The sequence below is a fragment of the Camponotus vicinus genome, unplaced genomic scaffold (genome assembly GCF_025532165.1).
Source record: "Camponotus vicinus isolate PSW18456_S1 unplaced genomic scaffold, iyCamVici1.0 SCAF_10, whole genome shotgun sequence".
Taxonomy (NCBI): domain Eukaryota; kingdom Metazoa; phylum Arthropoda; class Insecta; order Hymenoptera; family Formicidae; genus Camponotus; species Camponotus vicinus.
Window position 1 is genome coordinate 14,575,025 of NW_028141946.1, and position 27,946 is coordinate 14,602,970.

Sequence of the window (27,946 nt, forward strand, 5' to 3'; positions counted from 1 at the left end):
AAATTAAGAGCATACACCAATCAGGCTCACGAATTTTACAACAGTTGCAAAGCAGCTTTTTCTGCTGAACGCAGCCTTTTTCTGCTGAACGTAGCTAATGTCCTTCGGCTCGATACTGGAAAATGGCGATCTGCGAGGTTGTTTGAAGCCTAATTTCGATAAACACACTCACGGACTCGCAACTCGTTAGTTAAATGTGCCCTGAAAATCATGTGACCTGGACTGTGTGCGATGGCGAGCAAAGAGATAATCGGCCATCAGCAGCAGTTCGTTGAGGAAATCGATTATAATGAAATCAAAACTGAGCAGGTAGTTCTTCCAATGTATTCGTATTTTCCTTAATCATCGTGATAAACTTCAGAAAACGTTTCTTCCTTGAAATGTTTCAATAACAGGCCGATCGTTGATTCTCGCGATTGAATCTCGTTTCGTATTTCTATCATTTTCACGCTGTAATCGACTTATTAGGTAGATAACCTCAAACCAGAGAGCGACTGTATTCTTGTACGAGAAAATGCACTCTTGGAAGAAGCGCATTTTGCTAAATGATAGTTACTTGTAACGCGCAAACTTATTGATCTAATATATTAATTGAGATTTATTCTCAAATTATATTCGACCATAGGTAGTAGGCAAAGGTTCCTTTGGAGTCGTCTGGAAAGGACGGTGGAGAGGGCAAGATGTCGCTGTGAAACACATAAATTCGGAAGGAGAAAGAAAAGCCTTCACCGTGGAAGTTCGACAACTATCCAGAGTCGTCCATCCCAATATTGTTAAACTGTATGGTGCGTGTACCAAAAATCCAGTATGCTTGGTTATGGAGTATGCAGAAGGTGGATCATTGTATAATGGTAATATGTAATTAAGAAATCTACCGATTATTCCCTTCAATTATAACACACGTTAATTCTATAAAAATTTTCATTTACGCTTACAGTACTGCATTGTAATCCTCAACCGCATTACACTACTAGTCACGCTATGAGTTGGACTCTTCAGTGTGCACGCGGTGTCGCGTATCTTCATAATATGAAACCGAAACCATTGATACACAGGTAAAGAAAATTATGTTTTGAAACTCTTGATAGTATGTCTGTTGAGAACTAGAGAAAACTTGACAAATTTTATTTCACAGAGATCTAAAGCCACCTAATCTGTTATTAATTATGGGTGGACAGATGCTTAAGATCTGTGATTTTGGCACAGCCTGTGATTTACACACATACATGACTAATAATAAAGGCTCAGCCGCATGGATGGCACCAGAAGTATTTGAAGGATCTAAATATACAGAGAAGTGTGATGTATTTAGTTGGGGTATTATTTTGTGGGAAGTTTTAGCACGTCAAAAGCCCTTTGATGACCTTGCGCCATTGGGCGTTTCAGCCTTTAGGATAATGTGGGCTGTTCATGTAGGGCAAAGGCCTCCTTTAATAGAAGGATGCCCGAAACCAATCGAAGATCTTATGACCAGGTGAGAATTTCTATTGAGGAAACAGCACAGTTAATATCTTATTTTATAAGATTTTTATCAAATCAAAATTTATATGGAAATATTTCTACATAAAACAGACAGATCTTTAATGCTTAAATATAAATTATTTGTTTAAAAATGATAAATAGTAAAAAAATATACAATTGTGTAATATAATATATAAGATCTATTTCTCCATGTCTATATAACTATATTATATAGACTATGTTTCCTATATTTTTCAAGATGTTGGCAGAAAACACCTGAGGAAAGACCTTCCATGGACGAGGTAGTAAGGATAATGACCAAGCTATCAGAATTTTTCTGTCCCCATTTAGAACCTATTGAATATTCTTTAAGTATGTTTATAATACATAATTTAATTCATGATTTTTTAATTATTTTTAATGTATTATTATTATATATATATATATATATATATATATATATAGTGTGTGTGCGTGTGTGTGTGTGTGTACATTATTATAAACACAAATATGGAATATATATTATATCTGCTCAAATAATATTATTGCACAAATATATACATATATAAATATATTGTATTACAGGTAGCGAAGCTGATAATATAGATGAGAATGATGTATCGAGGGAAGATACATTAGATATAGCCAGTACATTAGATTCTGGGATGAATGGTTCCGTTGCAAACGGTACTATTTGTACGATTCCAAAGTCCTTAGAAAAAGCTAACAAATACTCTAATATAGAGAAATCATTGCCTTTTGCATTATCTCACGCAACGCCGTTCGGCGACATGCCGAAAAGTTTCTCGCCACGACTAAATAACTTAGAGTTTCAACGAGTGCTTGACGAGTGTCCGGTATCGAATAATCATTTTCCTGGGAATGTGGATAGTAATTTAGAACACGCCAAATCGTCGATCTCGCAAAATGCAGCAATACCGATGGCATACGACAAGTTCGCCGCGCTACAACGCAAAAATTGCAATTTTGCTCCGTTACATGTGGAATGCGACCCGGTTGGTAATTTCATTGAGTACGAGTTTTAATAATCTTATTTTTCTATTATTTTTATTTGTATATTTCTTCTTTTCGTAGTTTTTTTCTATGTAATAATATCTTTCCTTTGATTATTTTTTATTTATATTTTTAAATCGATGTATCATATATATACATATACACACACACACACATATACATACGTACATACGTAAATAAATTGAAGTTTCCTGATCAACAAAGAACAGTATTTGTATATCATAATTCTATAACAATTCGATAAATAGCTGCCAAACATCTACTTAAGTAAAATTTTTAGATTCTCACATTTTCTCACACACGTTCTCACATTTAGTTTTTTTGTACTAGTCTTTCAAATTGACTTTCCATTGACCAATTATTGCAATTTATCGACAATGGAGGAAATATCGCATAATTGCGTAATTTATGAATTGTTTCCTTATCCAGTACTTTCCAAATTTAGCCTCAAGTGACTTCTTTCTCCTCAAATTTGAAAAAAATAGCCATCTGGGATTCTGCTCTAGTCAATTCTGTAAATTCCTATTTACAAAATCTTATTTCACCGAAGGCACGAAAAATCCAGAAAAATATTAGAATAAATGTATTCAAAGAAGATTGTGTTGAGAAATAGATCTCATTTTGCCCCAAGAAATGTTATTTTCTTAATCAGGCCGGAAACTTTTCAATTTCCCCTCATATCGAAATACACACACACACACACACACATATATATATATATATATATATATATATATATATATATATATATATATATATATATATATATACAGGGTGTCCCATTTTAATCGATCACCCCGAATAACTTTTTTAATTTTGATTGTAGAAAAAAACGTTTCAGACAAAAGTTATATGGTTTCAAGGGGGACATGAGACGGTGCCATTAGTTTGACTTTGAAGAGTCAGCTTAAAGTCACGTGAAGGTCACCTCCAATTTTTTAAACGGGACACCCTATATGCTTTTGCATATTCTTGTAGCTCATCTCGAGAGCTTTCTAAAACACTATAATTAACTTAAAACACTATAATTAAGTTAGTTTTCATTAAGTACTTTCCGAGTTATGAGGCTTGAAATAATTTCTTAATTTTACATAAACTGTAAAATATCTTGTAAAATATTCATTTTTCGATTATCTTGCCTTAATACTTTTATGTACAAAATAATGAGAGGAATCAATTGGTGTAAAGAAAATACAGTTATTTTTAAGAAAAAAAAATGTAATTGTTAATTGCAAATTACATTTTTTTTTTTCGAAACGATTATGTGTTTTCTTTACACCAATTGATTCCTCTCATTATTTTATACATAAAAGTATTAAGGTAAGATAATCAAAAAATGAATATTTTACAAGATATTTTGCAGTTTATGTAAAATTAAGAAATTATTTCAAGCCTCATAACTCGGAAAGTACTTAATGAAAACTAATTTAATTATAGTGTTTTGGAAAGCTCTCGAGATGAGCTACAAGAATATGCAAAAGCATATAGGGTGTCCCGTTTAAAAAATTGGAGGTGACCTTCAGGTGACTTTCAGCTGACTCTTCAAGGTCAAACTAATGGCACCGTCTCATGTCCCCCTTGAAACCATATAACTTTTGTCTGAAACATTTTTTTCTACAATCAAAATTAAAAAAGTTATTCGGGGTGATCGATTAAAATGGGACACCCTGTATATATATTTCTATTGAAGATAATTTATACATTATTGCATTTTTTGCAGCACTCTTGGGATTTACCGAGTTCTTCTGAAACATCTTGGGAAATTCCAAATAATATGGCCGGATTAGATAAAGTGATACAGAAAACGAAGAAAAATATTCAAAGTAAGTGTAATGTGAATTTGACTTGTCAGAAAGTGAACACATAAATATCATTTTTACATAATGTCGATTTATCAGTCGAGATTAAAAGGACAGCATATTGAAATAATTTTTAATTTTTAATTCTAATTATATATCACATATGTATAATCTTTTTGTAAAACTTTTAAATTTTAAATGACATAAAGTATTGCTTTCATTTTAACTGATTGATATTGTATAATGCATACAAATATGGTATTGTACAAGATCCGTTTCGATTTAATTGCGAATGAGTAGAGTTTTGCGCAATACGTACCCGAGCCCTTCTCAGAATAGGTGCCGAAAAAAGATCACAAAGGGGCTACGGCACCAAACTGGCTGTCTATGCGAGACTTGTCTCTTGTCGCGTTGAGAAGGCATATTGCCAAAAACATTATAGACATTAGCAAGAATTATCTAGGCTTTATAAGGCGATCAATGTATGATTTATAACTACGATGTTAAAGTTGTTCCACGAATCATGTCTATTTGACGAAAGAAATTAAAATATCGAGAAAGATAGAAGATTTTTTTATGTTTACATCATGATGTTATACATCTAACACGTTTGCATTTACAAATATGACATATATATAGATATTTGATTCGCAATAGAATTGACTGATATAGGGGATAAGAGAGAAAAATTCTGATAATTTTTTCGATATAATTTACGAAAACATCGAAAGAGAATGTCCTAGAAAGGTCTTAAAAAAAAGGTTTGAGAGACCCTAAAATCTTAGTATGTGACTAATACGCGGAATAACGCGGGACGTTTTAATGGCATACAATGCCTCAACGTGAGCTGACACGCGAGCATGCGTTTTGAGCTTACGGAGTAGCGCTTTGTGGTACACGAAGTAGATTATTTTCGGCCTAGAATACTAAGCACTGTGGCTGAGTCACCGGGCGCCTTCTTCGACTCTGGGCGTCTCTCTCGCCTGCTTTGACTAACGCGTTTATGCGTGTATGCGATTTGTCATAATTATTATGCACGCGCAATAATTATCCCGTTTATGGAATATTGCTAAACATCAAGATTCGTTAGCAATGATTAAATATTTTTCTTTTCCGATAATTTACATCTATTTGTAATTGTATGTAAATTGCAATTCTGAAAGATCTTTACAAAGCTTATAGACGTTTATGTATGTCCACGTAAATATTATAACGTTATATATAAGAGTCAAAAGTACTTTCTCGCGTGAAATGATGTATGTTAGTGTACAGATAAATTAATAGCGGTCAATCGAAAGAGCGGTAAGAAAGAAACGAGCTCGACATACTATATTCATCGAGAGTTCGTCGATCGACGAAGTTTGCCGGTGTATCCTGGCAAAGGGCCCGTGTAACCGCAATAGCGAGTGTCGCGTGCACTAAATTTAACTGACGACTAATCGGTAGGACGTGTGACTCGCTTTTGATTGGCACGTTGCGACGACGACGACGAAGAGGACGAGCGAGGAGCAGCAGAGGCGATTGTGGAAATAGCGGAAGAACGTTAGGAGGGGAGAGAAAGAGAGAGAGAGGCTGAAAAGAGGCAAAAGCAATATGCAAAGAGAGGAGGGAGATGAAAGAGAAGAAGAAGAGACGACAAGAGGAGTAAGAAGAAAAAAAAGAAGCAGACGTGAGATTCTCTCGAGGATGAATCAAGCCGCGGAGCGCGTTTTGTTCTTGGCTCCGTGTATACGAGCTCTGCGGTGTTTCTCGTCAAGGAGCCAGGGTGGGGGATATTTAGAAGCAGGTGTGGTTGAGTCAGCATCCCCAATATAGACGTGCGTTTGTTTAGTAGAGAGCCGACTCCCTACGGACGAGCACGTCCCGTCGATCGCGCGGGTCGCCAAGCGCGCAATACGATCTCGATTTTATCGAGGACATATCCGATCGATCCGACCGGGAATTGATCCCACTTGACACGGTCATTCCCGGATCATTCCATTGAAATAAGACGTTACAGAAAGCGATATCACCGTGATAACAACCCAACTCTCACAATCATCACGTTGAGATTCCTGATATCGCTATCATAGTCACAAGACTCACCATCTCCGAGGATCCTTATCTTATCTCCCTAGAAAGCCAATCTCCCTGATTCGCAAAAACGAAGGAATTATGCTGACGGGATCGGAGGATAATCGTGGACGTTAAAACGTCGTCGGTGTAACTGCAGCTCGCGCGAGAGTGGCAGTTACTTAGGAAGATCGACATGTGCGACGACTATCCGGAAATCGTCGGCACCGACACTCTCAAGCGCTGCTGGGTCCTACTGCGTTAGTATACATTCATTAGATTCTCCGCGCAAAGTCGCTTGCTCAATTGCTCGTATTTCAAGTCATAGGGAAACCTCTGTATAAGATTAGTAAGAGTAGGCGGTAAAATAAGCGCGCGGTAGTTTGATCAGATGCCACAGCTCTAGAGATTTCATGGACGCAATAAAAATACATAATTTATGTATAATATTATGAAAGAGATGAGTTACCTAAGCCTAAGCTTCCAAATTTAAGATTTCAATATCACTATGAAAATAATCTTATTTTCGATCTGTAATAAATTCTACGTATTGTGGTGCCGTAGGTAGCAGCACTACGAGCGAAGATTTGGGTAACGTCTGTCGCCTGTTGGACGCCGACCTGAGGCCTCTTACGCCCGATGACACGTGTAAACGTTCGCGAGAGATCTTCGAGGAGCACAAGCAGATAGCGCAGGAGTATCTCAAAGTGCAAACGGAGATAGCGTTGTTGAGCCAGCACAAGAACGAGATGTTGAAGAATTTGAGTCTCGACAGTCTTAGACAACAGCAGGAGTTGCGAAAACTCGAAGATGAAAAGGTTTCTCTCTTTTTATTCTATATATTAACTTAGGTTCCCACAGATGAGATTCTCATTGATAACATTACCTTTTTTCAAGAATCTCTTTGAGTCATCAATCCCGAGAATTATTACGATTAAAATTTTCAGGAGTCGTTGCTGAAACTATGTTACAACCTACAGCGGCAATTGCAGATCATGAAGGATCAGAGGATCAAGGGAGCGTTGACGAATGCCGCCGCTGCCGCCGCCGCTGCCGCCGCTGCCACGCCGACGATAGGACCCGCCGTTTCCGGAAACAACGGTTGGGTAGTGGTACCGCGTCCAGACCCGTCGAGGCTTTCTTGAGATTTCACGCGTATCTGAGGGTCTCGACAAGAATATACTTACACGTCACGTTCTGCGATCGGCTGGCAATGCGCGACACGAATGGAATCATACACGTTGAAATTCCAATTCAATCTTATACGAATATAAATCGCGTCGCTTACTACCGATAAAGTCATGGCTACGCGAATCTGTATGGTTATCTAGCGAAAAACGATCTGACTTTATCACTGGACTGGATATCCAGACATGACGAATGGAGACTGTGTAATTGACTTCCAATCTTGGTACATCTGAAGGCGCGGTATCAGATACACATTTAATATGCAGGTACGGCTTTCATTAGATTTTTGTTACAGAATTTCACACTCACATCTTTTTTTTGTCATCTTGCCAATGCGCGTTCTCCTCGCGATGCGAGATTGATTAATACGACAGCATAGGTTTTTCCTATATGATAACTGGTAACAATATCTTTGAAAATGTGTAATGGAAGATTATTCTCGATTTCGAAAGTTTCGGAAATATCCTTGATAATAAATCTTGCAATCTAGTCGCTTTGACAATAATATAATTTGTCAAACTCTTTGTTTACATTTAACGTATAAAGAATGCGTTATATAATTTTTATTTAAGCTATCATATTGCCTACCGATCGAAAGCGTTTTATGCATTTTCTCGATTTGATATAATAAAACGTATTGAATACACAAAGAGAATATTGCAAATCGAGCAATGATCAATGAATATGGATGCGCAATCATTTAGATTATATTTCAATTTTATTTCTATATACGGTATACGTGGTCCATATATATTCGATTGAATTGATCGTGTATCAGAGATATAATCTGTATACGACTATGGAGTTATTACTTTTAGCCAATCGTGTTGCAAGAAACGGATTAAAATTCGTTTTTCTTATCGCTTTGTGCGACTTTTTTCTATTTTTTTTTCTTTTGAATAACTGCTTTACATTTCATCTAAATGCGAGATTAACATTTTTCGCAACAATTACAGATCAAACGAATTGTGAAGATAAAGACGCTGTTTAAATCGTAGTAAATTAATGTGCAGGAGTGTTTCTGTTTTTATCGAGTCAAATAAAGGACTGTCTGTAGTGCAAGACAAATATCAAGACAAATTGTTACATGTATGTATCAAAAAAACAAAATAGAGCGCAAGAAAAGTGCCGAAAAGATAGACAATTGTATGAGTAAACTATATTATCATTGAAAAGAATGTCGATAAAAAATTCTCGCGTATCAAAAATTCCAGTAGTCCAAAAAAAATCTTGGACTTTTCTTGTTTTCCGCGTTCTAATATATATATATATATATATATATATATATATATATATATATATATATATATATATATATATTCCTATATTTTAAATATAAAGTCTCTCAGAATCCCCATCATTTCACGATTAAAAAGGGAGATGAAGATGTACAACAAAGTAATTACATTTTGACAATTTTTCAACGAGTTCTTTCCCGAGAATCTGTAAATTGTTACCTGAGCTTTATGTGAATACACAATATGTATATGTACAAATGTAAATATAATTTTAAAAGGTTGCAAAAGATTCAGTCTTTTTAACACTTTTAAAATCTTTTATACGATATCTGTAGAGAATCCATTCCTTCATAAGAGGAAGTGACAAAATTTGCGTTAATAGATTTATATATGTGTGTTAGTAAGGGGTAATTTAGTAAGTAAATTTATATGCGTTATTATTTAGTTATACAGGGTGTATCCTAAAAAGTTAGAAGTATTGCAATGGTGGATTCAGGACACAAAAATAAGAGAAAAAGTTCATATAAACATATGTTCGATATGATCTCTTTTTCAAGTTATAGCTTCTTTTATTTTTCAACAGAATTAAGATAGTTAAGGTAACAGAAAGTGCTCAAAATGACTACCTCTAACTTGAATACAGGCTTCAATATGTCTCATCATAGATTGTCTGACTTTTTCAAAAATTCCGGGTATTGCTCGAATTTCCCGGCAACCATTTTCAACACGTTGAAGTATCTCGACGTTATCAATGGATGTTTTGTATATATGTTTATATGAATTTTTTCTCTTATTTTTGTGTCCTGAATCCACCATTGCAATACTTCCCACTTTTTAGGTTACACCCTGTATATAGAGATTAATGAAATGCGCTAACATAACAAATATAGGTCATTCGATATTTTCATTCCTCGATCTAATTTTGTGGGCATTGAAACTATTAGATTATTAAACTATATTAGAAACCGGTCTCTATTTTAATAATCCGTGTATCGAATTCGCTTGTTTGTTGTAATCAGATTAGCGCGTAATATATGCGGGTGTACAAAGCTTATACGCTAGCCATATTATTCGTGCATAATAACGATCTGATATCAAAATATGCGAACGCGACTTATGCAGCTCACGCAATCGACGCAACGAAAGAACACGCAGAACAGAGTCGGTAAACAAGGATGTACGCCATCAATGGAATCAATAAACTCGTCCTAGTCGTATTGCACTCCGATATATCTCGATGGAACGAGAAATAGAAAGGAAATAGGACGCGGCCGATCAACCGGGGAAACAAGAGGAGAAGGGTTGGGTTGTCCGGGTGGGACGAGATAGTGAATGAGAAGAGGGGTGGCAAGAAGGGACGAGGGTATGAATAGAGGGTGCGGATACGTGGGCGTATGTTGGTTAAACAAGGTAGTTTATTTCCAAGAAAAAGGAAAATAGAATGATAAAAGAAGAGAGAAAGAGAGAGAGAGGGAATGAATAATATTATGAAGCATCAGTCGATGAGAATGATACAAGGGAGAAAAAAAGCGGTAGATAAAATTGACGAAACGGGGGAAAATATGCGCGCGTGCGTGGGCGTTCGAGGGAGAACGGAGGGAGAAAATAAGGGAAGCAGCGAAAGAGAAAGAGAGATGCGCACGCCGAGGGGAAAGACGCGAGGCGGGAAACTGAAGAAGGGGTAGGGAAGATAGGCCGGAACTCTTTAGACGTCCACGGACCTGCCCGCGAGCCTCGTTCCCTCCCTTTAAGTTTCTCGCACGTTTTTTTCGCGCTATCATTTCTCCCGTTAGTTAGAATCACCTTCTCCGCACGAGGAGGATCGTTCTAGGATGGCCCACGCCGCGTCCGACGATGTCAACGAGAAGAGCTACATCCTGGACGCGAGGAAGAACTTCGAGGACGTGAGTAAAGTAATTAAGAAACGTCTATCTTGCTTTGTGTCCGGATGTGGTCTGCCACGTCGGCCGACTCTGCCGTTTCCGGTTTCCTTCCACTTCCGTGAAATTATCTCGCGGTATCACGCAAAGCGACGGATTGTTAAACGAGATGTAGGGAGAAATGAATTTCAGTATCCTATTCTTTCTAACGTCTCTGTCTTTTTCCCCGAGTTTCGACAAGCATACGTTTGACAGGTATATCTCGGATTCTCTATTGGATAGACATCGGTTACTGCATCTGTCGTGCGATCCTTTCGCGTATTTACTTTAACGAAAGTTTTAATCCTGCATCTTTTTAACGGGTGTAAAAAAATTGCGATGAGAAAGTTACAGCCGGCTACGGTTACACGGCTTTCTCTACTTTGTTGATTCCAATTTCATCGCGCTCTCTTGAATCGCGATTATAAGCGCGGAGATGTATCTTTATTGTTTCGCAATTCGTCAGATTTTCATACCGCGATATAATTGTGCGAGCTGAACAAAAAATACACTATAATTATAGGTCTTCTTGCGCGAATGGATTTGATATTTTCGAGAGATTGCTATTTTAATTGAAGTTTTTGTTGGCGCGTCGAGATAGAGAAAAGAAAGACAGAGACACTCTCTTGGAGATTCAATTTACCGTGAGAAATTTCCGCAATGACATTTCGTTCAATATGCTCATTTCAACGTGTGATTTTCTCTGCAAGCTTCTTTGACATTCTCTCTCTTGTAAATAGAGTTATCAGTCTATGAAACTAGCTGTCAGTGTAATAAGGATGAATGCACGCAGGATACACCAAGATACACCAATAAACTAGACAAGCGAAATTAAAAATAAGATACGCGTTAAATTGTTGAGAAAAAAAAAATCGAATATATATTTCACATTTTGATAATATTATCACACAATTATATAGCTGATCTTTTCGAAAATTCTCTTCGGTAGGGCGGCAGCCTCGCATCGGAGGAATCCTACGATGACATGAGGCGATTAGTCGGGGTAAGAACTTACATATTTCATATTCTATTTTTTCACCTCATTTCATTACTAAAAAACAATTAATTAAAAGCCTTGTCCTCAGCCTACAATTCGTTCTACAATTTGCTAAGCTCCGTCCGTTCCATCGTAGCCGACTCTTGCGATACAGCAGAGATTAAAAATTGTGCAACAGAAATTTCCACAATTGACGTTCCGATGGTCGACCGGCGAGCGATGCACTTTCGATATTCGTCAATTGGCCTATTACAAAAGAGCACGACTTGGCATGTGCGCTATCATCTTTGTTTTTTATCGCCCCTTCACACTGCGGTATCGCTCTAAATTATTCCACTGGCTACCGGAATTATTTAGCTCGTGCCTATAAAAGAGAGAGAGAAAGAGAGTGCTAATTTACAACAACACCCGCGACACTTTACATATATAGCGTCACTTCTCTCGAAATGCCTTTTCGCACTCGTGCCATTAATATTCATCAGCAACGAAATATATGAACGTTCTCGCGGAATATTCACGAGCGCGCGTGAATATACGATATGTTTTACTTAATTAACGTTACGCCATATATTCGCATATGTATTGGCGGTATCCTCGCGCTTGTTAAACGGGCACTATGGTAATGTCAGCACGTGTTTACGCAGGAGGAAGAGGAAGAGGAATCCGGCAAATTTAGTAGCCTGCCGCTCGCGAGCTTCAACTTCATCAATTCCATCATCGGCAGCGGCGTGATCGGTAATTCAGAATCAAGACTACGTAATGTATAGAGTTTGAAATTCATGATTTCGAAAGATATAAGGATAAAAAAAGAAACAAAGCACGTTTACCTGGCAGGATAATTTATGTTGCTTTACTCGCCAAGCTTAAAAGATTAAGGCTGGAGTGCACCAATTCGGAGTAAACCCTACTCTGGTAGTAAAAATTGGCTTCTATAGTAAATCGGAGACTTCCATTAGAAATTGAGTTATTACAATAGTAAGGTTCAATTGCTACTATCATAGTAATTATTTTGGAAGTAAAATTAAATATTCTCCTAAAGTAAATAATGTGCAGAGAGCACCACTGTAGAGTAATTTACTTCTAGCCTAAAGTATAAGAGTAACTAGAGCAAAAATTACTTCTTCAGTGCGGTAGGAGTAAAGTCAACGAGTAAGGAATCAGAAATAAGAAATAAGGTTAATAGCAAGCAATTAATGTTCCTTTTCATTTGAGTTTCTAAAATGGATTTAGGCCTACCCTGGCAAAAATGAGACGTTTGTTTGGCGTTTACATGAACGTTTGTGGAAGTTCGTCGAGAGTTTAAAAACGATTAGTAAAGAGTTTGTAGAACAAAAATTGCAACATTGCAGCGTTTAAAAGACGTTTGTACGTTATAGCGTAAACGTAAACGTTTGAAAAGTCTGAGTAAACTCTGTACACGAAGATGTATCAACGTTTACTGAACGTACTCTGAAAAATGTTACCTCAGCATTGCAAAACTTTCATGTAACATTATATAAAGAGTTTGTAGAACAAAAATTGCAACACTGCAGCGTTTGATAAGCATTCAAAACCCAACAGCGTTATGTAAGTGCTCTTACAAAGTTTGAAAAGCATATAAACTCTCAGAAAACCCTCACTCAACGGTTGTTAACGCTTTATAAAGTTTCTTATTTTCGCCAGGGTACTAGATTATTTGGATTATATGGATATTGATGAGAAGGACAATGTAGTGATACGTAATATAAGAGAGATAAGAAATCCAATGGAGATTTATACTGACGGGGAGTTCCAAGAACGATTTGGTTTAGCTTTCGCCTTCTTTGCCTTTGCTTTTAAATCTTTCCACAAAATTCGCAACTGATTCTCAGATCTCTCCTGCTGTGCTTCAGCATTGTACTCAATATGAATCTTTCGCCAAGCTTTATTTTTAAATTCTAATGCCATAACATCATGTTTTCTAGATTCAATAATACCAATATGACTTTTCATTAGCTCAACAAATCTAGCTTTCTCTGCCTCTGTCATATTCTTGCTTCGTTTTTTCTTTTCTTCTTCTTTTCTCTCCATTTTCAACAAGTCAAAAGAAAAGCAATGCATAGTTGCTCACACACAAAATACGAAATATTCGTAAAAATACGCAATAATAAAACTGAAGAAAGTGAAAGTGAAGTTTAATAAAGACGTAGAAATATTTAAGACCTTACTAACCTAACCTAACCTAATCTAACCTCAAATTAGACCACAAAAATATTGTAATAACTCTGCTCCCTAGAGGAAAGAACCATACTGCAAGAGTAGATAGAGCTTACTTCTATAGTTAAAACTACAGAAGTAAATTTAATATTAGCTCTCCAACGTGTACAATAGAAGTAATTTACTCCCGGTATAAATTACTTCTGTAGTTTGAACTATGGAAATAGGCGATACTTCTGAAGTAAATCCGATTGATTTGGTGCACTCCATCCTAAGTCTCTGAAGATGGATGCGAATCTTTTTAGGAATACCGTATGCTCTGCACCAAGCTGGCTTCGGTCTCGGAATCGCTCTGTTAATTTTGGTAGCAACTTTGACCGATTACTCGTTGATCCTTATGGTGCGAAGCGGACACATCTGCGGCGAGATGAGTTACCAGGGTTTAATGCGAGCGAGCTTCGGCCGCGCTGGATTTTACATTCTCACGGTGTTGCAGTTCATCTACCCGTTCATAGGTATACACAAAAATATATTCTAGATGTACTTATTCTATTCTTGTGTAAAATAATGTTTTTAATGTTGCAGCAATGGTCTCTTACAACGTCGTCGTTGGTGATACAGTGACGAAAGTTCTGATAAGAGTAACGGGGATGAACAAGACAAGTATCCTCGCGCATCGACAGGTTGTCATTCTTTTGGCGACACTCGGCATCACTATCCCACTTTGTCTGTACAGAAACGTCGCGCGATTAGCGAAAATCTCCTTCCTCTCTCTGGTCTGCGTCGGATTCATCCTCCTCGCCATCTTCATCCGGATGGACACCATGTCCGCTATGGTGTAAGCGAGAGTTTCACTTACCGAAAACAGAAAGGCATGATTGCGCTCCCGCTATAAAATCGCTATGTGTAATCATATAGGCGTGATTGATTTGCAGTTCGAGTCAGAGCGACAGTTGGAGATTCGCCAATTTTCCGGGGGTCATTCCATCCGTCGGTATAATGGCGTTTGCCTTCATGTGCCATCACAATACCTTCCTAATTTACGGATCGATTGAACGAGCGACCCAACAAAAATGGGACGTGGTGACGCACTGGTCCCTCTTTACGTCCTTCCTGATCGCCGCGACCTTTGGAATCGTCGGCTATGCCACTTTCACGTCGTATGTACAGGGTGATCTCATGGAAAACTATTGCTGGGATGACGATCTGATGAATTTTGCCAGAGTCATGTTCAGCGGCACCATACTACTCACTTTTCCAATCGAGTGCTTCGTTACGCGTGAGGTAAACTCCTCTCCTCTTTTTCTCACCTTTTTTATCGCACACGATATCTAAAAATTTTCACAAATATTACATGATATTACATCTTGCGTCGCTTTTCAGGTGCTCATGGCGGCGATCAAGGGCACAGACGAATTGGAGGGGCACGAGGCATACGTGCCCAATTCGGACCGCAAGTACCTGATAATCACTTTGACGATAGTATCCGCAGCGTACCTGATTTCCATGTTGACGGATTGCCTGGGTGTCGTCCTCGAGCTGAATGGTATCCTCGCTGCGGTGCCGCTCGCCTACGTTCTGCCCGGTCTCTGCTACCTCAAGCTTGAGGAAGGGCCCATCCTCTCGTCCAAAAAGCTACCGGCGCTCGGTCTGATGACTGCTGGTATCCTAGCCGCTGTCTCGGGTCTCTTACTGCTCGTAATCAATAGCAGTTCCGCTGACAGTTGCTTTCACGGCAAGATAACCCCGTACTGCATCAACAATACGACGATGCTGCAGCATCAACAATACGTCGATGCGACCACGATGTCCACCAATGTCAACACGCAGCTCGCAGTCTAAGTTTAACGGATGAGCACGGTAAAAAAAATCCAGTTTAGTCGTAAGTCTGCCAAATTTTCGAATGAAAGTATATAGTGCGATTAAGTTTGCGCGTACAAATATGCGTAGAAATAATTCGAATCGCCAGGATGCAATCAGTAATTATTCATTATACGGATACAAAATAAGATGAAGCATGGAATGGAAACGCGAGATTTTATACCAAGCTCGCAGGAAGAAGAGTCGAAAGACCAGCGTCGAAGCAAGACTTTGTCCATGAATAAATATACCGTTTCAACTTATTATACATTATATGAAAGATAAAACTGTGCAAATCATTGCGATTGCGCAGCTTCCTGATTGACAAATCTTACGGAGACATTTTATGATGCGCTTAATCTTAATAAAACAGGCTTCGGTATCTTTAGATTTTAGGATACAAATTTACAAAAAAGGGGACACAAATTTACAAAAAACAGAAGAAACGAGACTTTACCATTTACGTTAATGGATTATCGGAGTATTTAATTTGAATTGTTTCCTTCACGATTCTCATTTTTGCGATGTTGTGAGATTGGAAATGATCGTCTCGAATATAGCGTACTCGCAATACGAAATCAATGCAATACAGGATTCGCCTTACAAGGCGAGGGATCCAAAAATTGGCAATAGATGGTCGTCCTTTCTGCCATTCAATAAAATATAGATAGTTCTTTGAATGTTCATCGTACGCAAATTTATCGAATTAAAAATGGAGAAAAAGAACCATAATTTTTCCATATTTACATAGTTGCGTGCACACAATGAGCTTGACATGTTCGCGAATAAAAGACACAGTAAAGATTAATTTTTCGTGGCGCATATTATTATTAGGCAGACAGAATTTTAACGTACCAATCGCGATGATTATCGAATTTCCGATATTGATATTTATTCATTATTATTGATAGGACATTATTCATTATAGATTGCGAAAAATAGGATCTTTTATCTAGTTCTAATAAAGTTCCAAGAAAGAATCTCCGTGATTACATAATGCGCGAATCTTAAATATAATAATTATCGTGATTAGATAATTGTGATTAGGTAACTAACGTATATATAGAAAGAACGCGTAAGTTAAAAATCTCATTATATTTTTAAAAGAATGTTGAACAGATAAACGGTTTATAAACGAGGATATATATGTATATGTATATACATGACACACATATACATACATCTGTATACACACATACACATTATATTTGTATTTTCTCTTGATAAGGGACTAATATATTGAATGTTGAAAAAAATTAAGAGATATACAAATATTTTAAATGCTCATAAGTGATAATTATAGATGATGGCTTAAAAGAAGTATCGTATAATTTCATCTTCGCAATTTGCCTTATCTTGCCTAAGATTCTTGGGATGCGCTTGATTTTTCTGGAGAAAAGAGAGCAAATAATAAATCTCGATCATTTTTAGTCTTTTATGAGAAGAACTCATGGAGAATCGTATGTAAGAGTATCTTTTCTTGCGCGTATAAGCTTTCTGATTACAATCAAATATTATTTATAGTGTGAAAAAACATCAAAAGGAATGCAGAGAAATAAGATAAACGAGTGGCGATCGCGATGAGATCTCCCGCGCTGGTACAATCATTATCAGATTCTATATTCTTGCTTGCGAAATTTAATTGATTAAGATTATAAGGGGAAGATTTTGGAATATTGTGTTTTTATAGAAAAAGAGAGAGAAAGAGAGAAAGAGAGTTGTGAAGTATCTATAATCAAAATAAAATCACACAAAACCACAGTGAAAACAACACAATCACGAAGCGAAAGTAAGTTTCCGCTTCCTAAATGACGCTTACGGACGCTCACACTGACTCTCAAAGACCACATGTAAGAGGAAAGTATTTATCGCGCACGATTCGCGCATCATAATGTGTAAGAATCACAAACATGTTTACCTGCTTAGGAATATATTTGATGAATCTATATGAAAAAAGAGTATAAGAAAAGCCTATATTTAAGATAAGAGAAATTATTAAAAGAGTCTATATATAAAGTTGATATATATTAAATGAAAGAGAGATACACCCTCTCTCTCCCGCATCCCTTTTGTCTCCCCCCTGTGAAAAAAGCGGAATATATATATATATATATATATATATATATATATATATATATATTATCCGCGAATAAGAAAAGTAAAACGCGCGCAGATAATGAGACAAGAGGATACATATAAGAGAGATCTGTATTTAAAAATAATATATATATATTCATACATATTTATATGTAAATTTGTGTGGCGCGCGTACGCAATCACGCACATACACACATGTCATTCCGTGAAATGTTTGTAAGACACACGTTGTATGCCTCGTCGAATGACAAGACGCATTTTACGTTTAAAGTTATTGTTATACGTATATGTATGTGTGTGCGATACTCACGATATATTCTTTGTACACATGTGTGTATACATGTTTAAATAGAGCATAGGTACAAGAGAAAGAGAGAAAGTGAAGTCGTGAATTTATGCATGTCTTGTATTTTATAAAATACCATTACCGTCATTCTTAAAATTTCGCGCTCGTTTCAAGTTCCTGTGCGGATCTTTTCAATGTTGGCTCGCACATTTAACATAAGAGTTCGATAAATAATTACGTGGTTGTGAGCTTACCGTTATACTACATAGTGACATTAAAATTATCTTTGTTGATTTAGATGTCAAAGTAGTTCGAGCGCGTGGATGCGACTGAATATGACTGTACGCAGTCACGTATATATGTATACATATACAGAGTGTCCCAAAAGTCCCGGAACGGTCGAATATTTCATAAACTATGCACTTTAGAAAGAAATGTTTCAGACAAAAGTTGTATGGCTTGAAGGGGGCCATAAGATGGTGTCATTGGTTTGACCTTGGCGAGTCATTTGAAGGTCACGTGAAGGTCACCGTCAATTTCTTAAACGGAACCCCCTACTTTTTATTGCATATTCTTGTAGCTTATCTCGAGGGCTTTCCAAAACATTATAATAAAATATTTTTTCTTCAAGTACTTTTTGAGTTATAAGGCTTGAAATCATTTCTTAATTTTACATAAACCGTAAAATATCTTTTAAAATATTAATTTTTCGATTACCTCACCTTAATACTTTTATGTACAAAATAATGAGAGGAATTAATTGGTGTAAAGAAAACATATAGTTGTTTAAAAAAAAAAATATGTAATTTGCAATTAACAATTACATATTTTTTCTTAAAAATAACTATGTGTTTTCTTTACACCAATTGATTCCTCTCATTATTGAGGGTGTCAATTTAAGAAGTTGACAGTGACCTTCACGTGACCTTCAAATGACTCTCCAAGGTCAAATCATTGCCACCATCTGATGGCCCCCTTCAAGCCATACAACTTTTGTCTGAAACATTTCTTTCTAAAGTGCATAGTTTATGAAATATTCGACCGTTCCGGGACTTTTGGGACACCCTGTATATACATGTACATGCGGACAGTTCTCATAATTAAATATTTTATACATGAGAGGACTACGACTTCTCTTTTTCTTTTCACTTTCGTAATGTCATGTCTCGCTAGGCAAACGTATAATTTATCTTTGCTCTATAGCAAAAATAAGTTGCGGATAAACTTGATACGATACTTTCTTTATAATATTTTACCTTCATAAGTCGTATGACACACAAAGATTAAAAGAATTTTAACAAAATATAATGCGATTAGAGAGTCAGCGATAAAAGAAATTTACAAATATAGATTAATGCGAAACAATAGCAATGTAATAAATCTGTTACAAAGCTTTTTAAACGTTACATTTGATGATTTCGCAAAAATGATTTCAAAAACGGTAAAATTAGTGTCAATCTGAAAAAATATTCTAAGTGCCAACTTCGACACGCGAAAGAGAGAGAGAGAGTGTATGTGTGTGTGTGTGTGTGTGTGTGTGTGTGTGTGTGTGTGTGTGTGTGTGTGTGTGTGTGTGTGTGTGTGTGTGTGTGTGTGTGAAAGAGAGAGAGAGAGAGAGAGAGAGAGAGAGAGAGAAGAAAGTTTTCTTATGGATGCAATATTAACGTTCGTAAATATAAATGTATTATTGACGATCATTTGCAAACGTTAAGTGAACTTTACACGCGAAGCGATCATTACCCAGCAAACACAGAATATTGCAGCAATATTACGACAATATTACAACATTGCAGCAATGTTGCGGCAATATTACAACATTGCAGCAATGTTGTTGCAATATTCTGTGTTTGCTGGGTAGAGATCATAATATAATCTATTTGAGTATGCAATATTACTTCTGCTCTACGTATGAGTGTGTATGTGTGTGTTTGTGTGTATGTGTAGTTTCACGTTGACTTAATGTTTCTCGATGCGCTCTCATATGTAGCAATCTCTGTCTCGACTTGACGTTATGTTTCCGGCAAATTTAGATTTAACGAAGTGTCTCGAATCGCGAATGAGAGTTGCAAAAATGCGGAAGTATCGTTTTCGAATCCTTTTTAATCCCCTTTCCGCCTCGCGGAAAGAGAGAGAGCGTGCAAGAGAGTACATTTGCGATGGAAGGAATGGAAGTTGTGGGAAATGGGAGACCAAATCGACAAAATTTCACAAAAATGAGAGACGCGGGTTGTCGCGGGTATAGAGAATGCGTGCGCGAATGTGTATGCGTGTGCGTCGTGCGTGCAAGTCATTATGCTATGTAAATGACGATCTCGCGTTATTCCAACATCTGGCGGATCTTCCGACCATATTTATTCTGTGATAGAGAGATGCATGCGTTTACAAGGAACATAATATATATATATATATATATATATATATATATATATATAAAAATTAGGTTTCTATTTTTTTCTTAAATTTGGAACAGGTTAAAGAAATGAAATTAGGTGGATATTTTCTACTGGTAAAAAGGTTATTTATTAACATTTTTTTCAGTCTCTCGTATTGTTATAAGGGGATGAAACTAGCAACCCCTGTTCAATTTTTTATTAGAACTTTTTAATGTTTATATGAAAAATCCCCTTTATTTTCAACAAAGAATCATCTCTTAAAATTTTTCGCACTTATTAAGAAACACCCTGTATATCTATATGTATGTATGCATGTATGTATTTAACAGGTTGTGTGTGGTGCGCGCGTACCTACCGATGCTATACGATGCTATGATGTTGTTCTTAAATTTATTTCGTGCAATAAAAAAAGAAATTTACGATTACAAAGCAAGGATGCCTGTTCCTCCTTATTTCTCGCTTGTAAAAATTCCTTTCGCAGGAGCAGCAGCATTTGCCGCATCGGAACCCACACAGCACATGATATCATTCGAATATTCTATACTCATACTGTAAATATACGTTACAGATGTAATATACTGAGAATAATCCCATAACATCTCTTGTTGTATATTATTTTTCATATATTCTCAGAATATACTTTGAATATCTCGTATTAGTATATTCTTTCTCGTATATTTTCAGAATACTCTATAATATTGCATGTGTTTCTTCATTTTGCCGCTACGCGCGCCACCAAACTCGTACTTAATTTTTGGTGAAATGGACATAAAGGACTGGTACTAACATGAATTCCAAAGTTTCTTCTTTTTTCTTTTTAGTCAGTTTAATTTATAATAAACTGACTTAATTGAAAGTAATTTGTCTAATAATCTGGATTCCTTGTTGGAATTCAGAATATTAAACAGATTATTTGAAATTAAAATGAGAAGTAATCCATTTACTGCATTTAAGGTATTTCATCTATTACCGAGTGTACTTACATAATTGTACATAGATTATCGAGATCAATATTTCAAGGAGAATCATTTAATAAACACTAATAGGTGTTTTTCAAATGTTTTATATTCATCTATTAGAAATAACATTTTTGTCTGAAGTTTTGTTTATAAAGTAAATAATTTCACATTTTTATTTATTTTTTACATCACGAAGAATCTATTTTTTATTCTACATATAGTCCAACTATCTTCTATATTCATATATAATTTATTAATGTAAAAATATGCTTAAAATATTCTAAAAATATACTCATAATATACCAAGAAATATTCTGAGTATATACTGAGTAGGTTTCTAAGGCAGACATAGGAACATCCTCCGTACATTCTCAAAATATCATAGTATGTATATCGAATATTAGTGGGATATACACAATCTACGTTTGCGATATACTGAGTACATACTCAGGATCTACCTGTGCTGTATGGGAATACGATCGTTCCTCGACGCTTTTCTGCAAATGATTTATCATAGAGTTTCACCGACAAATGAGAACAAGAGTGAGTGAAAGCGATTAGAGATATATTCATGCGAGTTTCTTCGCATTTGAGTTCCAGAGAAAGCGACAGCCCCCTCCCCTTCCTTTTCCACCTACGATATATATCGAGCCAATGTTCGCGCGCGTCGAAAGATTCCGAAAAAATTCGCGCCTTATAAAATGATAGACTTACCGTTTCCGTTTTGAATTTTCCATCCCGACGACTGTGCAACGTGAAGTGCGCGTTCAATAGCTCTCTCGTTTTCCGTACGTTCCATCGATTCGAGATGATCATCTATCCCTGACGATCTAACTTGACCCCTGATCTACTTGATCTCTGATCAGTCTCAGTCGATCTATTTGGCTCGCCGTGACAGCTGCGAAAAATTGATGTTGAATATTTTCTACTCCTGACTGCTGCCAACCTACGGTTATTTATTCATCATCTCTAGCTTGTCAAAGGAGCTGGATTCATCGTTCAGAAGCAGCACGAATTTCTTCGTTTGGATTATTATTTAATGAGAAACTCGTAGAAGATGACAACTCTAAGAGCAATTTACCTCCCTTTTTTCCTAAGGTAAAATTCAACAGATATAATTAAAATAATTCGTAAACTTTGAAGGGACTTTACAACGTCATTCGATCGCTCTCGACTCACTTCACTCAAAACACGCTAATAGAAAGAGAAAAAAAGAGAGAGCGAGAGAGACGGTTTCCAAGCCGCGTGCGCCTTCGATCGTCGTTCAATATCCTAATTCGACAAACGGGAAACGGGGACGCGAGAACCACGTCATCTCGGAGCATCCCGACCTCCGTCGTCGCCTGTCATCTGTCACACGCGTAGCGTCGCGCGCAGCGACGTCGAATCAGCTGTTACCGCTACCGCCGCCGCTGCGGCAACAACAACGCAGCGAGCCAACGGTGGTGGCGACGACGGTGGCGAAGGTTAATCGCAAGAGCGTTCTTCGAGAAGCGAGCTCGATCGCGACGGCGGTTTAGTGCTCGTCGCGTCGATTAAGGGAGGAGACGGAACGTCGTCGCGGCCATGCTTGCGAGTCTAGAGGGAGCGTGTCTTCGTTGCTACCTTCATTAATAGAACCTCGCGTGCTTCGTTAGTCGTTCGTCATGGACGATGTGGCGTACAGCCCGGGCGGGCTGGCGAGATTGTCGACGTTGTTGGGCGCCCCGGAGGCCGCCCTGCGGCTCCTCGTCTCCATTTTACTGGGTAAGTATTCAACGCTCGATATCAAAATGCCTCCTTACGAGAGAGTTCCGTTCCTCCCCCTCTCCCCTTTCTTTCTTCTCTTTCCTCTCTTTCCTCTCTTTCCTTTCTGGAAATTTTGCACGCTATATCCGGGGGTAAATCGATCCGCGTTCATTCATAACGTTCCACGGCTCGATCACCGGCGTGCTTCCTTCTTCCTCCCCTTCCCCGCCTCCTTCTAGGGATTCCCTCGGAGGGGGAGGAGATCATCCTCTGCGCGACATTACGTACGTTGCGCATACATAACTAAAATAATAATCCATAATGCGGTGTAATTGCGTCCGCGAAGGTTTATACTCACGTTTTAATCTTTAATGTCGTTTTTCGTCCCGATATGTGCATATCTGACATGTACGTACATACGCGGACCTTGGGCGACGACGCCAGGAAACGTGTGTCTCGTGCCGAACGTTTATGCATGCGTCGTGTGTGCATGCACGAAATACTCCTATCTTTCAATCACTTATACCGCTTACGCGCTTATGTAAAATCGACAGCTGCAAATTTTTGCTCAATGATATAAGCATGTAATTACATTGTACACATTACATTCATTCACTTTTAGTAAGATTGCAAATAAAATATGTAGATGAATATGAGAGCAAAAAACACGCGTGCGTGAGAGAGGCGTACGTGTGTTTATTTACAAACGCGTTACGTAAATAGCTTGCGATTGTTCATTGTCAACGAGCAGGTGCAAAATATTTCCATTTCGCGAACTGATAAAGCTCGATAAATTCTTTTTATTCTCCTTTAATAGAATATTATTCGAGTAATATAAGAATGCTTTGTTTGAATAATAAGAATGATTTGTTTGTAAACAAATTACTGTTAAAATGACAGTTTTTTTTTGTTACTGTTAAATGACAAATTAGATTTTTTTTAATATGCAAGATTTTGAAATATATTTATATACACGAAAATTATCTCTCGTTTTTTCCACTCTGTCAATATTTTATCTGATAAAAATTGAGAAATCTAATATATCTTGTAATGCACGATTAGTAATCAGTAGAAAATGCTATATACACATTTTCCGCTCGTGTCGTCAACTTCTTCGACACAATGATCTAATTGTGACTTAATCTCTCTCTTTCGTTATGTCGAAGTTATGTCTTTCGATAAGTTTCGTTTTATGCATCATAATTTTATTTTTTGTTCCCATATAATAAAATATACATTTCATATGTATTTATATGCACGTAAAAAATATCAAACTTTTCATACGACTTCAGTTCAATTTATTACTTTAGCATTAGATATAGGCGAAAATGTGAAAATATGTAAGGAAAAAATACATAAGAAATGATCAAAGTAATCATCATTGAACAATCATCATGTAATTAGAACAAATAAAAATAAGGATAAATTTTCACGTAATAATGTGAGAATAAAAAAAATTGACCATGAAATTTCATGTGACTTCAGGATTTCCCGTTGCGCTCCTTCACAGATACACGCTCTATGGCAAGGATCCTATTCATCAGCACATATTTTTCATAGCGTGCGGTCTCTCAATTGGTTACTGGAATTACGGTAATTCGCTTCAACGATATCTCAATTTGCGGAGAATAAAAAAAAAGCGACGCGTGCACGATTGCTCCTTTTCATACAAAGAACAACGTGCATGTATTCTCTCTTTTCGCAGATTATCACATACTTCATTCATCAACGGCGATATGTGGGACGTATCTGATCTTAACGATCCTCGGCAATACCGGATTGTTCGTCATCGTGACGTTCCTCTTCAACATGTCGTATTTATTTTACGGTAAAGCAATGTTAACTTTACGCCATTGTCAAGAGTTTATGTTACAAAGTTGAAAAGAAAACCGGTTTACAAGTATACATCTATTTGTGGATACTACGTTTATTACACTCTCGAGTTATCTATTGGACATGATATTAACCTACATAATATCAACATAAAATTAAAACGTATTCGAGGTTTTTTTCGACACTAAGCTATTTCTAAAAACAATAACTTCTTGCTCTATGTGCGTTTTTATCATATTTTTAGAGCAACCTTGTATTACGATGTTATTTTGATTATTACACCCACAGAAAAGATTTCTAAATTTAATGCTGTTACACTTCAATCTATCATAAAATAGGATCGATATAGCGGCAATCATATTTTTTATTAAAAAAGAATATTTTAATCTTAAATGGAAAATTCTTAAATCTAGAATGAAATGATCCTGATACTATTTACAAAAGACGACACGCATATCGGTTTCGCGCAACTATTGACGCTAATATCAAATTATTCTAAGTGCAAGAATATATAGCTTAGATTTCTTTATATTATTCTTGTTTCCAGATTATAAAGACAATCCTATTTAATTCGAGAGAGAAGAATAAGAATTATTATTTTAGTTTTAAAATTGTTTCATTTTTATACTACATAAGATTGTGACCGGATTAAATGTGTCAAGAATATTTTTCGTCTTGTTATCAGAAATCCTTTCTGAAAGGGTAGGAAATGCATGTATCACCAACTTGTAATTCTGTTTGATAATACGTCGCGTAATAAAAGTATAATATCGCGAAATATTATATACTCTTGACTTATGCGAATTGATATTCGTGATTATTTTTTTTTTCACTATTATATTTCGAGCATTATAAGACATTTGAATAAGAAATGTTTTTAACACAGGCTATTACACCACGAGCACCCAAGATTATGATATAAAATGGACAATGCTGCAATGCGTACTTACCCTTAGGTTAATAGGACTTGCATTTAATATATGGGATGGTAAAAAACATGACGTACGAACGCTATTTCTTTCAATAATTCTATTATCTCATGGTATTTTCCACGACGCAATCAATGGAACGAATATTGTAGAAGGAGCTGTCTGATAGCCAGAAACGGGTAGCCTTGAAGGAACAACCGTCGCTGTTAGAAATCGCGGCGTACGCTTATTTCCCAGGTGCTTTCCTCATCGGGCCGCAGTTCAGTATACGACGATACCTGGATTATGTCAATAGTCGATTTAGCGAACGTGTACGTGTAATAATTATTATTGTCGTATATAAATATTTTTTAAATTGCGAGAAATATGAATCTATCTCGATAAATGCTGTGCTTTGTATTTTATTAGGATCCGGTAACCGGTGCTGTCAAATTACCAGATTGCGTATCGGCTGGATTGTTACGGGCCTTCGTCGGATTTATATACGTGGCGATATTTCAGATTGGAACGCTCTACGTTTCCGATCAATATCTCCTCGAACCGTCATTCCAGAAATTAAATTTAATAAAAAAATGCTTGCTCATCGGCGTGTGGGGCCGTATCAATCTCTACAAATATGTCAGCGTCTGGTTAATCACAGAAGGGGTATATAATTCACGCTTGCAGTCCTCGTGTTGATCGTCATCTTCTGTAACACGCATGTACATCTCACTATATCTGATTTCAGGTGTGCATTACTTTTGGTTTGACATACAATGGAAAAGACTCCGAAGGTCATATTAAATGGGACGGTTGCGCGAACGTTAAACTGCGAACGTTCGAAACCGCTACGCAATTCAATCACTATATTCTCTCGTTTAACATAAACACCAATCACTGGTGCGCTGAGTATATCTACAAGAGGTTGAAGTTTCTAGGCTCAAGGATGCGCAGCCAAGTAATGACGTTGCTCTTCCTCGCCCTTTGGCACGGTTTTCATTCCGGATACTATCACTGTTTCTTTATGGAATTTCTTATCATGTACTTTGAACGAGACGTAAGTATAATACGATCGTGATTCAAAAATCAATCCATTACTCGGCTCTTCCGATTTACCATTTTTTTCTATCCGATCTATCATTTTTTTTTTCTCTTTTCCAGATCGGACCAGCATTACAGAACAGCGAAAAAGTGCAAACATTGCTGAAAACTCGATGGGAAGCACGTATACTCGCTTGGATCTTTATGAAGCTTTACACTTTAGTTTTCATGGGGTATAGCCTCGTGTCGTTCATACTTCTCTCGTATCCACGATATAATCAAGTCTACGCAAGTGTGTACTATTGCGGACACGTGTTCTTCCTTTCTTATCCGTTACTCGCACCGTACATTAAACGATTGATTGGCCAAAGACATGAGCGTCAACGATCGCATCAAGAATAAGGTCACACAATCTCACTCGCCCCCCATTGCAACATTGTCCCCTTTATTCCTGTCGCAAATTAATATCCGAGAAGATATATAACTGTGAAAACAAAGGATGGATATACTAGTTATACTGGTCTTCAACTTTTAAAAGAGAATGGGTGCATCCAGAAGCACAACCGCTCACTGAGCGGCTAAGTAGCACTCGAATGTGATTGGTGAATTCAAAGATAGAAACCAATCACATTCAATTGCTACTTAGCCGCTCAGTGAGCGGTTGTGCTTCTGGATGCACCCAATGTGATAGCGCATATCCAATGGAAAATGTAGAATATAACATATATACAGGGTGTCCCATTTTAATCGATCACTCCGAATAACTTTTTTAATTTTGATTGCAGAAAAAAACGTTTCAGACAAAAGTTATATGGTTTCAAGGGGGACATGAGACGGTGCCATTAGTTTGACCTTGAAAGAGTCAGCTGAAAGTCACGTGAAGGTCACCTCCAACTTTTTAAATGGGACACCCTATATGCTTTTGCATATTCTTGTAGCTCATCTCGAGAGCTTTCCAAAACACTATAATTAAGTTA

At 37.0% G+C, this 27,946-nt stretch overlaps 3 protein-coding genes and 1 long non-coding RNA gene across 13 annotated transcripts; 3 read left to right on the forward strand and 1 right to left on the reverse strand.

Annotated features, from left to right (window-relative positions):
• Positions 1-68: 68 nt before the first annotated feature.
• Positions 69-9,062, forward strand: LOC145961009 (mitogen-activated protein kinase kinase kinase 7). 2 transcript variants are annotated; one of them, XR_014435528.1, is made up of 10 exons: positions 69-309; positions 626-851; positions 938-1,055; positions 1,136-1,474; positions 1,721-1,833; positions 2,047-2,477; positions 4,217-4,319; positions 6,912-7,165; positions 7,295-7,801; positions 8,492-9,062. XR_014435528.1 is itself a non-coding variant. In XM_083080794.1 (9 exons), the coding sequence occupies exons 1-9, from the start codon at positions 232-234 to the stop codon at positions 7,490-7,492; spliced, it is 1,860 nt and encodes a 619-aa protein (XP_082936920.1). In that variant the 5' UTR covers positions 69-231; the 3' UTR covers positions 7,493-9,062. The 2 variants fall into 2 exon arrangements, 1 of the variants encoding a protein (XP_082936920.1); XM_083080794.1 differs by having other exon boundaries at positions 7,295-9,062.
• LOC145961013 (uncharacterized) lies at positions 8,830-24,034 on the reverse strand. 3 transcript variants are annotated; one of them, XR_014435531.1, is made up of 7 exons: positions 23,546-24,034; positions 22,639-23,490; positions 22,174-22,552; positions 15,362-15,702; positions 14,464-15,195; positions 14,176-14,365; positions 8,830-12,441 (listed from the first exon to the last, which is right to left on the reverse strand). It is a non-coding gene; the product is annotated as an uncharacterized LOC145961013 (long non-coding RNA). The 3 variants fall into 3 exon arrangements; XR_014435530.1 differs by having other exon boundaries at positions 8,830-12,053; positions 22,174-23,490; XR_014435529.1 differs by having other exon boundaries at positions 22,174-24,028.
• LOC145961010 (putative sodium-coupled neutral amino acid transporter 11) lies at positions 9,201-19,720 on the forward strand. 7 transcript variants are annotated; one of them, XM_083080795.1, is made up of 7 exons: positions 9,201-10,686; positions 11,642-11,695; positions 12,334-12,424; positions 14,170-14,379; positions 14,450-14,702; positions 14,800-15,148; positions 15,248-19,720. In XM_083080795.1, the coding sequence occupies exons 1-7, from the start codon at positions 10,606-10,608 to the stop codon at positions 15,704-15,706; spliced, it is 1,497 nt and encodes a 498-aa protein (XP_082936921.1). In that variant the 5' UTR covers positions 9,201-10,605; the 3' UTR covers positions 15,707-19,720. The 7 variants fall into 7 exon arrangements, with proteins under 7 accessions (XP_082936921.1, XP_082936923.1, XP_082936924.1 ...); XM_083080797.1 differs by having other exon boundaries at positions 9,201-10,677; XM_083080800.1 differs by having other exon boundaries at positions 10,598-10,686; positions 11,642-11,962.
• Positions 22,800-27,938, forward strand: Nes (lysophosphatidylcholine acyltransferase 3 protein nessy). The gene is made up of 8 exons (XM_083080803.1): positions 22,800-23,205; positions 24,673-24,780; positions 24,893-25,015; positions 25,907-26,022; positions 26,102-26,260; positions 26,358-26,594; positions 26,677-26,985; positions 27,090-27,938. Exons 1-8 carry the CDS (start codon positions 23,106-23,108, stop codon positions 27,369-27,371), a joined length of 1,434 nt encoding a protein of 477 aa, XP_082936929.1. The 5' UTR covers positions 22,800-23,105; the 3' UTR covers positions 27,372-27,938.
• Positions 27,939-27,946: the final 8 nt, after the last annotated feature.

Excerpts from the sequence above, each read along its gene's own strand:
- LOC145961009 (XM_083080794.1), top strand. The coding sequence starts at position 232 with ATGGCGAGCAAAGAGATAATCGGCCATCAGCAGCAGTTCGTTGAGGAA. Across the intron at positions 852-937 it reads AGGTGGATCATTGTATAATG|TACTGCATTGTAATCCTCAA; the intron begins GTAATATGTAAT and ends TTACGCTTACAG. Across the intron at positions 1,834-2,046 it reads ACCTATTGAATATTCTTTAA|GTAGCGAAGCTGATAATATA; the intron begins GTATGTTTATAA and ends ATTGTATTACAG.
- LOC145961010 (XM_083080795.1), top strand. The coding sequence starts at position 10,606 with ATGGCCCACGCCGCGTCCGACGATGTCAACGAGAAGAGCTACATCCTG. Across the intron at positions 12,425-14,169 it reads CATCGGCAGCGGCGTGATCG|GAATACCGTATGCTCTGCAC; the intron begins GTAATTCAGAAT and ends GAATCTTTTTAG. Across the intron at positions 14,380-14,449 it reads GTTCATCTACCCGTTCATAG|CAATGGTCTCTTACAACGTC; the intron begins GTATACACAAAA and ends TTAATGTTGCAG.
- Nes (XM_083080803.1), top strand. The coding sequence starts at position 23,106 with ATGGACGATGTGGCGTACAGCCCGGGCGGGCTGGCGAGATTGTCGACG. Across the intron at positions 24,781-24,892 it reads AATTGGTTACTGGAATTACG|ATTATCACATACTTCATTCA; the intron begins GTAATTCGCTTC and ends CTCTTTTCGCAG. Across the intron at positions 26,261-26,357 it reads ATAGTCGATTTAGCGAACGT|GATCCGGTAACCGGTGCTGT; the intron begins GTACGTGTAATA and ends GTATTTTATTAG.